The sequence below is a fragment of the Ammospiza nelsoni genome, chromosome 1 (assembly GCF_027579445.1).
Source record: "Ammospiza nelsoni isolate bAmmNel1 chromosome 1, bAmmNel1.pri, whole genome shotgun sequence".
NCBI classification, from domain to species: Eukaryota; Metazoa; Chordata; class Aves; order Passeriformes; family Passerellidae; genus Ammospiza; species Ammospiza nelsoni.
The window spans coordinates 10,836,322-10,849,627 of NC_080633.1; the positions used below are offsets into that span (position 1 = coordinate 10,836,322).

The following is a 13,306-nucleotide window of genomic DNA, read 5'->3' on the forward strand; positions in this document are numbered from 1 at the left end:
TAAGGTAACATTGGTAAAGCTCTAAACTAAATCAGTCCAGGCTCTGCAGGGACAGCAGTAAAGCAGCAGGAGCTCCATGAGCAGCCCTGCCGATGCTCTGATGCATTTCCCAGCCCAAACACCTCCAGCCATGCCCTGCCCAAACAAACCACACCCTCCACACTGCAGCTTCCACACAGCTCCCAGCAATTCCAGCTGCCTGTGGCCGTCCCACAGGCACTGCCTGCTCCTCCCATCCTTCCATCACTCACACCATCCTTTCTGCTGTGCCACAGCACAGTGAAAACCTGTTTCAGAAAAGGCTGAGGAGGAGAAGCCTCACCTGCAGAGGCACCAGAGGACAAACCCAAGTCCACAGTAGGGGTCCAAGCAGATGGCCACTTCCCGGGAGGGATAAAGCTCACACTGCAGCTTGATAGAACGACAAAAGGCACTAGTGGCTGCATGAGACATCTGAAACACAACAGCAAAGCAATTAAAATGATCAACTGTGTCATTGGAAGGCTCACTCCCAGACTGCATCAAGTGCTCACATCAATTACAAGATAAAAACACCAAATAAATATTGACTTTATGCTCAATGTAATTGGTTTTATGCACACAGGTAATTTATATCTTAGAAAACATAATTTTCCTTCAAGAGGGCATCCACATAATTGTGAAAGGGGAGAGCAGACAGAATGAATGGTACGTTCGAAGTGATTTAGGAAGAAAGCTGTGAGTGGTTTAAAGATGTGCTCCAAGTTGTAAGCAAAGCTAATGATAACATGCTACACTTTCTGGAAGAATAAAGGAATGAGTGACTGAATGAAACACTTCGTTGATCATCAGTAACATATTTTAAAGTATGTATTTCTTAACAAAGTAAATAAAAAAATGCCAAAGCACTTTTTAAATTGAAAGGATTTTGCCAGCAAAGCAGTACTAAGGAGCTAAACATTCAGCAATAAAAATCCCCAATAAACTTGGTAAAATTTCTGTAAATAAATATCTGTAAAACATCTTCATGTTATCCAGCTCCTGGTTGAGAAACAGGCTCTTAAATTCTTGGTAAGGAAGCTTTCAAAGATAGTACAAGCAGAAAGTAGAAATGAAAAACCTGATCCAAAGGAAATTATTCCGATTTTTTCCCTAGTTTTATGATGCTTTCCACACTCACCCATCCTGACTTACAAGTTCTCATGACAGTGGAAACAGGAAAAGATCTTTTAATGTTTGTCTTCTCTATTTGTAACAAGAAAGACACCAGTGTTAGAAATACAGTGTGGATAGGAGATAACTTGCCAAACCTTTGATCTCTGCCACATAGAGAGCTGGTTGCTTTATATAGTGCTCCCTGAGAGTCAATGGAGGAAAACAGGCACTTGGAAGGTAAAATTTATTTGATCTTAAAGTAAACAGGGGAATAAATCTCCAGAAGTGACTTTTTCTCCATTCCAATGACAGCCATAACTGAGGCTGGATGTGGTCCAAGTGATGCAAAAGGACCAGCTCGGAATGGGTGTCTGTGTGGTGATCATCTGCAGCCTGAAAATTAATTCTACTCCAGCTGAATCAAAACCACTTTTTCACATGGGATTAAACTGAACATAACTGATACAGAACTGCTGTTCTGTGAATTTTTACACCATACTGCATGTAAGCAATTGAAAATGTTGAGAGTAAATGCAAGAGGAATCTACTAATTTCAAAGTGATTACAAAACATTTATCAACTTTTGAGGGGCCACAGGAGTTATTTAGCCATTTCTTTTAATTTAGTACCACTGCATTACGAATATAAGCCTTGTGGCCTCTTTTGATCATTTTATAATTAATTAATCACTAGTGATGATGTAGTAGATGGTAACTGTTTACATAAACCTGCTGAATCAGTGACCTGCAGGCTCTGTGACCCAGATATTAGAAGCTAATCAAGAATTCCTCGATAGATTTATCTGTATTTCCCTCTAGCCACACTAAGAAAGGCTCATTGACTAGTCCTGCCTTTGACTATCTTTGAAGTTTCCCAAATACTCACTTTGCATAGTTAGTAGCCATTTCTGCAAGTCTGATGAAGTGTAATTCAGACCTGATTTAATACAGATGACTGCATCTGAAACAATCATTTGAGGCTTTCTCTAGAGGAAATGAAGACTTATGTGACATTCACACCTTTAAAAAAATAGATGTTTTAGATAAGTCAGATAAATGACACCCTAAAAGTCCCTGCCTCTCTCTGTTGGCCACTGAGGAGCCCAATGACTACTCCACATCTGTAGGCATTGTAGCTATTCAAAGTTACATGGAATAAATGCTGCAGGAGTTCCAATATGTGACCATCAGCCAGGTCAACCATTTAACCATCAGTCAGCCTCAGGCTGGTCACTTCAACAGCTCTCTGCTTCCATCCCTTCATCCAAAAACTGGGAAAATTATGTTTTCTTTGTTTATAAATTTGACAATTTCTGCAAATAGATGGATGGTACTAAGGAGTGTGAGGAATTCAGCACAGGCTCCAAGTGTGATACATCAGCAGAGATTGCTAAAGTAATCATAGCCCTTGGATATGCAACAAATAGGAGTAAGGAAGGAACAGGTAAGAATAACAGAGTGATTTTAGTGTGTCTTGGTGAAACCAGTAGTGGGATACATAAGTTAGGTAAAACAGATTGATGAATTGTGGCTAGAGCCACAATTGGAGAAAATGGCAGAAATAGGCAAGAGCTCAAAATGGCTCATCTTAGCAAACAAATCTATCAATTAATTTTTGCAGCTTAATGTAGTACTATACTGGGTGAATATATCAAAGAAATCATTAGGTCCCTTAATTGCAAGAAGAAGAGAACATTGAAAACCAGTGGCCAGTAGCTGAGTTGCAATAAGAAGGGAGCAATGAATGGGCACTGGAACAAGCAGGAAAAGGATGACAGTCTCATTTCCCTCATAAAATGGAAATAACAGATGCCTAAGCTGGAAAATGCTTCAGGCAGACAAACTAGTGGTCTATGCACAGGAGTAATGGAATGAAAGTTTTAGCCTGAGGAGGAGGAGTGGGGCTAACCCACCACACACAGTCCTGTATCAACTAGAGAAAAACTAATTTAGTGTCAATGGATTCAAACAATGTCTGCATGGGAGGAAGCACTTCAATTTCTGCTTCCAAAAATCACAAGGAATCACCTGCAAGCCAGGCAGAATGGCAAATAGGGCAGCTTTGAGCATAAGTCCCTACCTTTACCCCTGCCAGCATGCCAGTGGTGGAGACACTGAAGTCAAGGTAAGCAAGTGTTTCAGGGTTAGAAGGTTTGTAGATCTGTGCAGGCCGCTTCTTTGGCAAATCATCTGGTGGAGACAGAGACAGAAACGTGTGTGTGTCACTGCCCAGCCCAGGGACACAAGGGACCGAGCTCCCCTGGCCCAGCACTCACCTGTGTCCAGCACTGGAGGCCATGTCCTGATGTCCACGGCTGCCGCCGCCTCCCGCGACCGTAACAATTTACAGATTAATTGCGTGGTCATTAAGCAGGCAGAGCGGCTCACCTGGAAATTCAAAAAATAAATAAAACCACAATGGGATACTAATTAACTCCCCCATGAAAATGGCAAGACTGTGACTTATTTTCTGCCAGAACAGGACACAGGTATATCAACTTCCTGTTTTGTGACTGGCAGGTGAGAAGATGCTCAAAAATGCAGCTCACAAAGAAGACAAAGTCATGTGAGTTTTACAACTTACATGAAAACTGCACTTTGAGAAGAGCATTGTAATGAAATTAAAGTCACCTTAACAGTGAGAATGTGACCTTTCCAACACATTGCATCAGCTCTCACCCCAAAGTGCCAGTAAAAAAGACTGTGTCCAAAAAAATTTCCTATGTGACAATAATGTATCTTGGTTCATAAACAATATTTTCAGACAAACCAAAATCTAGTCTGACATTTTATTTTAATACTTTTACTATCTTAAGTCAATTCTATGTTAGCCATGTATTTCCAATTCCTGTGCTGTTGATAAACCACTGGGAGCTCTTCTGATATTGGCAAAAGTAGTTCTAGAACAGAAATTTACAGCAAATTCCATCTGCACCAAACTTTAAATGATAGATGCTGAATTCTTCTTTTAGGTTTGCTATCCTTAAAAGTTCATAGGTATCAAGTACAAGAATATTTCTTTCTTAAAAAGAATACTTCTTATTAATAAAAATTAATATGCTTAAGGAATTCAGACAAACATGCATAAGAGCACTGAAATCGCTGAAGATAAAACACAGGAAAAACTGGAAAGGCAACATTATTTTTCTTTTCCCCAAACTTTGAAAATCTGTGCAAATGCTGCTGAGTGTATTTTTTTCTTTAAGGAAAATGAAACATTTCATGGCACACCAAATTTCCTGTGTTTAAACTAATAAAATCAGTAATCATATGTACATTAATTTTACCACTGAGCAGAACAGAACATCTTCTACTGACAGTGATCTCATGGAAGTCAATCTTTAGAACACCAGAAATTTGGACATTTTGAAATTTGGAGCAAACATCACTGAATCAAACTCTAATCTCTTGACACTCTAATCCTATGACTGCCCTGTATAGGCTGTTTAAATACTTCAAGCTAAAAGGGAATACAAACAAAGCCACTGCAGCACCCTTTAATCCATTTTCATTGTCATGGCAAGGCAAATTAATTCTTACATCACTAATCTTAATCCATGAAAATCTTGATTTGGGACACTAAACCATAAACAAAAGGAATTTCAAGAGCTGGTGGTTCCCAGCCCCCTCAGGAATTACATAATTGGGATGATCAGAAGGTTCATTAAAATGCAGAATATCCATGCCTGGAGAATTCCACATCAGAGGTAAACACACAGGGACAGTGGGAAGGAGGAAGAACACAGCTTAGCTACAGGTTAGGAACTGCTCAAGATGGGGCTCAATTCAGTTATATTTTACAACTACCAGCTCATCACAAAACACAATTATGCAGGCCAAATTTTACTCAGAAGTCATTCTGACTGACTTCAAAAGGTGCTATGCAGACATACAACATGTTAGAGCAGGCACTGACCCCATCACATCAGGGAATTTGTGTGACTGCATTGGCAATGAAAAGACAGCTGCAACATTTTAATTTCTACAAAACCATTAATCTCAATATTGAGATAAATTCTTGTGTAAAACAAAGCTGAGAGGTTTATAAGTCTGACTGGCATTAACATGGCCAATAAATGTCAACATTTTATCTAAAGTTAGTCTATCAAAGGGACAATGAATACAAGCAAGCTTAGATCTGTCAGTTTTTTATCATGAAATCAAACATCTAGTTTAGCTATTAAACTTTAAAAGAAAAAAACATATTTTACACCACCTCTGTGCATTAACAATTGATGTTTAAAAACACAGAGTGCCAAAATATTCAATAACAAGAATCCTGAAAATAATATAACAAATTTTCATACCTCTTCTGATACTCTGTGGCATCTGATGCCATAAGGAAAGTCAAAAATTACAACTATCTCTACTACTTGTTAATTGAAAATATCAAAATTAATTATCAATGGTAAAAACACATTTGTTTAAACTGGTTTCTTCAGAATTCCAATCAGTAAATTAGAAACTGCCCAGTGTAAAGGGCTATCTAATTTCAAATATTTTTACTTCCCTCAGTAAGAAGTATATTTTAGTTATTTATGTGCAACAAAGGTTAAAACATTTTTAGATAAAGCCAAAACAGCAAAAGAAAGAATTGAATGAAAAAGTCTGAGCAACACTTTCCTGGATGAAACAAAATACTGACCAACATCTTTACAACAAAACTTTGAAATTGTTTTAAAAGGAGAACAGTTGGCTATTCAGAGGTGAGCATGCCATTGGTGACATTATCTTCCTAAATGTACATTTATAGAGTGCACTTCCCACTTAGGTTTTTCTCAAGAGTCTGTGTGGCTCTGCAGGTGAGGAATCCTACCACAGTTATATATATTCATAGCTATATAAATATTTATATATTTATATAAAATATAAATATAAAGAAGCATTTAAAATATATTTATTGAAAAGAGTCACACAACTGGGGCAAAATGTGACAGCTCAGGTGAGCAGGTTGTGTATTGCCAAGCAGTGTTGACTTTGCAGCACACTGAAGACCAGAGCCCTGGAAGGAACACAACTCTTCAACCCAGCCACCCCTCCCTCAGACACAAATCCTAAAGACACAAATCTTTCACCAGACACACCCATTTCATCTCCTCATGCACTCCGGGGTGTGTGCTCACCTCCACCATCATCTTGACGGTGGAGTTATATACATTTATAGCTATATAAATATTTATATATTAATATAAAAATATAAAGAAGCATTTAAAATATATTTATTGAAAGGAGTCACACAACTGGGGCAAAATAAGACAGCTCAAGTGAGCAGGTTGTGTATTGCAGCAGTGATTTTGCAGCACACTGAAGTCCGGAGCCCGGGAAGGAACACAACTCCTCAACCCAGCCACCCCTCACTCAGGTTACTGCTCCTAAAGACACAAATCTTTCACCAGACACACCCATTTCACCTCCTCATGCACTCTGGGGTGTGTGCTCACCTCCACGATCATCTTGACGGTGGGCAGGGTGGTGGCGATGTTCTGGGGGTGCGGCGGCCGCACCGTGATGGGCACGCAGCCCGCGTACAGGCACCCGTAAAACGCCGCGATCAGGTCGATCCCTGCACGGGAACAAAAAAATCAAACAGCTTCATCACACACTCCTGTGTCAGCATAAATAATACTTGGAACTGCACCCAGAAAGTTAAATGAGTGACTAAGCCCTTTAACGGATTTTTTTCAGCCCCTTGTCAGTGTTTGCTCAGCTTCAATGGTTGCTCTCAGCTGCACCGTTCTGAGCGTGAAAAACCACAGGTGACACACAAAACTGCAGCCAGATAGCTGATTTAGGAGAACTCCAGTTTGTTGTTCAGGAAGTAGCCTGTTAAAAGTGTGATTTCTACATATTAATTATCTTCCTAAATGTACATTTATAGAGTGTACAAGAAGAGGGATGGCCCAGCAAAAGGACAAGGTAGGATGATGCTTGGTCCTATCAGCTGCAGCAAGAACATCTGGAGGTCCCATAAAACACTGTCTTTCTAATGCCATTTTTAACCTCACATACTTATCTACCTGAAATTTTGCAGTAAAAAAAGGAAGTAATGATTTTGAAATCCTGCTTCTAACATAAAATTTAGTGCTGTGCCATATAAATATTGAGAGCAGGAGATGGACAATATGACCCTCCAGGCTACCTAAGGAGGTTGAATAGACAACAGTTCAAAGATCCCTTGAACACTGCTGTCTGTCACCTCCCTGGTCCTGTACACAGGCTGTGATAAGATTACATTGGGGGCTGGTTTATTCTTTCAGTGGAAAAGGATCTGCAGTACTGGTAGGTTATTGTTCCTTCAATAAAATGCTTCATTCATAGGAAGTGAAATACAGAAAACAAACATTTAAGTTTGAAGTATTAGTCTTCTTTTGTGGAAAAGGTTTTCCCATATTAACCATTGCAAAACTGCTCCTATAACTACATAGATATAACCAGTGTCTTGCAGTCCTTACAAACCAAATATCACATTACAGACCTTAAATCAGACTGTTTATTTTGCTAACACACAAGAAATGTTAAAGATGAAAGAGTAGCACTAAGTCAGAAATAATTTCAAGCAAATGTCAAATGTGTTACCAGTTAACACAAACTTAAAAGCCTTGATGCCAAAGGATGAAAATCAAAACCAAGAGAGCTATCTAGATTAAGAGTCTATAGAGAAAATTGTAATGACAATTTTGTATTTCTTGATCATTTGCTACTTATCAATTTCTACTCTAAAAAAAACCCCATGTATTACTTCCTGGTTGTTGTTGCTTTACCCTCATGAAATGCAGCAAGTGGGAATGGAACAGGTGAACCTAAGAACAGTTAGCAGATGGAACTGCATGCTCATAAAATAGTCTGCATCCAGTAAATTAAAAAAAAAGCTGTAATTTAATTTGACCGCTCTTAAGAGACAGGTTTTAAAAACACAGGTTAGTCTTAATCTGAACCCAAAGAAATAAAATCGGTGTGTATGGATAAAGAGAGATTCTTTTGACTAGATTTGACTAATTTCAGAGGAATGTGCACAAGGCAAACATCTTGTATTTGACAGTTCACATGGTGCGCACAGTAACAGCCCTGCTGCAGCAGCTGATGAACTTGCAGGAGTCCCAGGGTGCTGCCACAGCAATTCTTTACCTGGTGGGTAAACCAAAGCCACATGGTCTCCATCCTGTAAATGTCCCCTCTCCATCAGCATGACAGCTATCTTCTCAGCTCGTTTGTGCAGCTGGACACATGTCAGTGAGTTGGCTATTGTTCCCTGCACGGGAAGAAAGATAAATGTCACAGGAGATAACATGATCTGCTGAAACTCTATTTTCCTCTTCACCTTAGAAGTTGTGGGATGAGGGGCAGCCACAATATGCCATGTAATGAACTTAAAATATGAAACATTCAGCCTTAGGCCAAACTGTAGTTGGAAGGAGAAAATGTTTCTAAAGTAGAGGAATGTTCTCTGTTCCTTTCTCTGTGCCTTCTGCCCCCACCAAGGCAGTAGAGCAGTGTGCTGATATCCTGTGCTTCCCTTGCTGCACAGGCAGCATTCCTGCTGCAGCCAGGCAAGTGCCTTCATGGTCTGTAGCACACTGGAGCATCTGTGGAGAGCAATTCTGAAAATTGCATTTTGTTGTCTGCATGCTGGAGAGGAGCCAAATGGCCCAGCAGAAATACTTTAAAGACAAAAGACAAAAGACACAGGATTGTGATGGGAAAAAAATTAGTCTGGAACAAAAGATAAGCACTTATATTGCATATAAATGAAAGAGAGAAGAAAGGCCATTTGTTAAATTTGAATAACTTTGGTCAGCATGAGCTTGGCATTTTTGAAGTATTTCAAATAGTGCAAACCCAAAATCATCAAACAATCTCAGTGTTTTAAATTGAATGAATGTTACAGTTCTTGCACTTCCTACATACATATAGATGTGTGTGTATATATGCACACACAGAAGTAGATATTTAGAAAAGTATATATATCTGTATCACAAAATTCACTACCAGTGCAGGCAGACACCTCAGAAGACTAAAAACAAATGTACAGCACAGACTGGCTGCAACCAGGGCAGGTCAGGCCAGGTCTGGGCTGGGAGAAAGGGACAGAGCAGTGTGGGAAGGGCTGCATCTTGGCTTGTGTTCTTGTTCTGTGGAAAAAGAGGAGTTCAGTCTCCAGCACAGCTGTGACACACCTGGCACCTATCACAAGCACTAAGTTCACTCACTCACACACACACACACACACACACACATATATATTAGTTCATATATACTAAAGAAGAACACATAAACATATGCTAAAATAGAACAGTGCACCAAAAATGCAATATAATACAATAAAAAAGTATTGCATCACTATCCTCCTTAAGAGAGAAAGCAAGAAGGTCCACTGTTAGAAGGAAACATTCTTTGCACTCTATTTGAACAAGGCAAGGAATATTAAGTATTTGCTCTGGGGTTGTTTCCATCCACCACCACCCCACACCACTGCAGTGCTTGCTCCCCAGGCCCCAGAGAGGAGGGAGCAGTTGCCAAAGGACAACCCTGCAAGCAGTGCCACGTTACCAGCATCACCTGGCATTCACAGGCTTCATCACAAACTGCCAGCAAAGAGCACAGCCCAGCTGGAAATAAAATGGACAAAGGGCTCAGCATTCCTCTCCATCATCCTCAGCAACCACATTTACTGAACTGCACTTCAGACAGTTTTAATCAGTCTTCTGATCAATGTGGAGACTGTTTCACTAGGAAGGCTTCCTCTAAAGGCATATGCAACTCTGTGGATGCTGGACCAGAGATGATTTCCATCTGTCCAGCCCTGAGAGTGCCAAAGCAACGTGAGGTCTGGCTGTCCTGCCACTGCAGACCTGTCAGGAATTCTCCATTTCACCTGTACTTAAAGTCTCCACTTCTTCTTTCAAGAAATTGCCTGTTGCCATGGTTATGAGAAGAAGGACTCTTTGTATCCCCACACACATAAGCATAGTTCCTACTAGCAGACAGGGAATTGCTGTAAATGAAGTGAATTTGTGCAAAGCTTGTTTACATTTAAGACTTTTGGCACTTGCTGCCTGTGAGCCAGTGGGAAGTCACTGTTTATATGAAGTGTAGGGAAGGAGAATCCTGTTGTTGGACAAGAATCACTTGGAAACATCAGGCAACTACTCCCTTTGGGCCTTTAATGAGCTATCCTAAAATGTAAAGGTGTTGCAATCCTTCATGACACACATTAAAAACAATGTACTGCACTAATTTTGAAATATTTCAAATTCTCAGAGCTTGGGTTACAGGAAAACACTAATCTCAGTGGACTTCCATTAGTCATCCACTGCAGGATGCCTGAATGTTTTAGAACAAAGTGTACAGACAACGTCCAAAGAAGAGAAAATAGGAAAAGTTACAAATCAGAACTAAAATTCAAGATGGGTAATAAAATTTGCCTAGGGCAAACCCCACCAAATCTGTCCTTTTCCATAAAATATTAATTCACTCCAAAAAGCATTACATCTCAATCAAATTTCATATGATGAGATACTCTTCACTGAGAGTAACAGAGAAGCTGTAAAATCCAACTACTCTTCACTTCTATGGCACAGGAATTTGTTTTGTCAATCCTTGTTCTGCACATTGTGTCCTTACTTCCCTTCCCTGTTTGAACCCTTCTGCCAGCATGGGAAGTTTGGTTTTATTTAGAACTCAAAAGCAACAGCCTTGTGTGGAAGAGATGGGATAGCACACATCAACTCTTTCTCACAGCATTTTTGCTCCTAACCTACAGGACACAGCAATGCAGTACTTAATGGTGCAATACTGAACTTAGAAACAGCATTGCCTCTCAAGATTTGTACTTTGCCATAAAAAAATACATTACTACTTCACTATTTATCTGTCAGGTTTCACATATTCACAATTATGAGCTATTAACCTGAATTTCTAAAAAAATGTATTTAATTACTTACTGGTAGCTTCAAACTGAACTTTGTACCAGCACTGTAAAATGGAGAAGGACATTCTGTAAAAACTGTAAGTGGTGATTTCACAGAGGTCCACAAATTACTGGAGGTTTAGGAACCCATTCAAGTTGCATAAAAACCACATAGGCTGAGACAACATCAGCTACCACTGCAGGGGAACAGCACTTTTCCAGGCCTCTCCTCTCCTGAAGACCCTCACACACTTTGTGTGCTCCCCAGATCTGACAGATATGTGTGGATATACTGTGATGGAACGGTTTGAAATCAGACCTTAATTCTCTCTGTGGTCTTGAGAATTATTGGTTTGTCATCTGTAATCTGTAATCATCCAGGAAGTAAAGAAACTACAGAAAGGAAGGAAGTTTTACCCTTAGCAAAGCCAAGTTCTGTACCCATCTCATTCATTGACTCATTTTTAGTAAGCAGTGAAATGCTGTGCCAGGCTGGCAGCCCATGTACGTTATGCAGAGAGATTTATTAGTGATCCTCTGCAGATTTGATTGTATTCTGAACATACATTTTCTTCTCTTCACCTCCTTTCCTCACTCTCACCTCTCCCAGATGGTCCAATCTGACAAACAGCCATTGTTATATTTAGGGAAAATGCTTTGGTTTGGCAAGCCTGTGCTTTTCAAATTGGAAATCAGGATGGTGAGCAGTATTAAACATTGTTATTCACACAGGGACAGATCTGAAACAGATTCAACAGCATTGAAACAGATTTGCAGTGTCAGCTCACACACAACATGTATGTGGTGGAAAAAGGAATGAGAAATGTGTAAGGCACACTGATACAAAAGCAAACTGTATCTTGACAACTGACAATGATGATTTCTGTCTCAGTGAATATTAAATATAACAGCTGAGTATTGGCGGAAATAGGAAGAGAAAGGTCCCATTCAGGTGGTGCTGAAACCCCAGAGTGCCCTTGCCAGGGTCAGAGCCATGGGTGAGACCCTTACCCTGCAGTTGAGCAGGGTGTAGAGCACGTGGTCAGGGGTGGTCTGGGCTCTCCACTGCAACACTTCTGACAGGAACAGGAACTGCAAGAAAGCAGAGGGACAGTCACAACACCAAACAGCTTCTTGGCTTTAAAATCAGGTCACAAACCCCAAAGCACCAAACAGGAGTTAATTCTCTTGTTGTCACACATTTATAAGAAGGTGCTTTTGCATGGTAGCAGCCACCTCTCTGGAAGTGAAGCCACTGCTGGGATTATGACATATTCCGGCATAACTTCCAAAGCAATAAAAGTTCTTACTGATCCCTCTGAATTTAAGCGCTATTTAATTCTTTAGCTGCTTTTCTTTTTCTCACTTAAATGCATAAGTACTTATACAGCTTAGAACTTACTAATTTAATTGTTCATATAAGCCCCCAAAAGAGCTGAATTTCAACTTAATTTTCCAGGATTAAAATAACAACAAATAAGGTCAGGACCTTATATGTTAACAAAATTCTCTGGATTCCACTTGAGCTGGTAAAAATTATGTAATAGAGGGTTATTTCTGGTAGAAGCCCCATGAACACCTTCCACCACATTTTCTCTGCTGTCCCATGCAAACTTATTTCAAAAAAATCCATAAAAATTAAATGCAGTGACTTCTCATCCTATTTAATATTTATCTGTAAAGAAGCCATATTAAATCTATGTTTTAATTAAAAAGAAGCCATCAACAAATTTGTAGTAGTAGTAGTAATAATAATAATAATAATAATCATCATCATCATCATCATCATCATCATCATATCCATCATATCTCTGAACTGCTAAGTGTCCTGATGTCAACTATATGATTATATATATGGATGAAGTTAACTATATGATGTTAAATATAAGCTGCAACAGAAAAGTTTGGCTTACCTTTCTGGCCTGGTCATTATCTTCTATTTGCCCCAAATCTCTGCCACTGGCCTGTGCAATTCTTTTTCCAGAGACCAAGTTCCCCACCATCACAGAGGCAGGGCCAATTTCTAGAATAAAGCAGAAATGCACCAAGCACAATAAAAATCCTTTGCTTGTGGATGAAAATGTGATTTCTTTTTCATTACATGATGTTCTCCTCACTGCCATCCACAAAACCAAAATTTGAGCACATTTCTGTTGACATAAACTTTGGTTAGAAACCAGAAGTGGTTGGAAGATACATAGGACTGGATTCATCCTCTCCAAACAGCTGTAATTTAGCATGGGCTCTCAACAGCCAGAGACAAATC

The 13,306-nt window shown here is 39.6% G+C and overlaps 1 protein-coding gene across 2 annotated transcripts in view; it reads right to left on the reverse strand.

Annotated features, from left to right (window-relative positions):
* The window catches only part of DIP2C (disco interacting protein 2 homolog C), a 313,009-nt gene that overhangs the window by 48,219 nt on the left and 251,484 nt on the right, over positions 1-13,306 (reverse strand). For both annotated transcript variants that reach the window (XM_059471165.1, XM_059471173.1), the window contains 7 exons: positions 12,954-13,063; positions 12,052-12,132; positions 8,259-8,382; positions 6,575-6,696; positions 3,410-3,521; positions 3,214-3,323; positions 323-453 (listed from right to left, as the gene is read on the reverse strand). In XM_059471165.1, the coding sequence (XP_059327148.1) occupies positions 323-453; positions 3,214-3,323; positions 3,410-3,521; positions 6,575-6,696; positions 8,259-8,382; positions 12,052-12,132; positions 12,954-13,063 (790 nt within the window). The remainder of the gene's footprint in view (positions 1-322; positions 454-3,213; positions 3,324-3,409; positions 3,522-6,574; positions 6,697-8,258; positions 8,383-12,051; positions 12,133-12,953; positions 13,064-13,306) is intronic.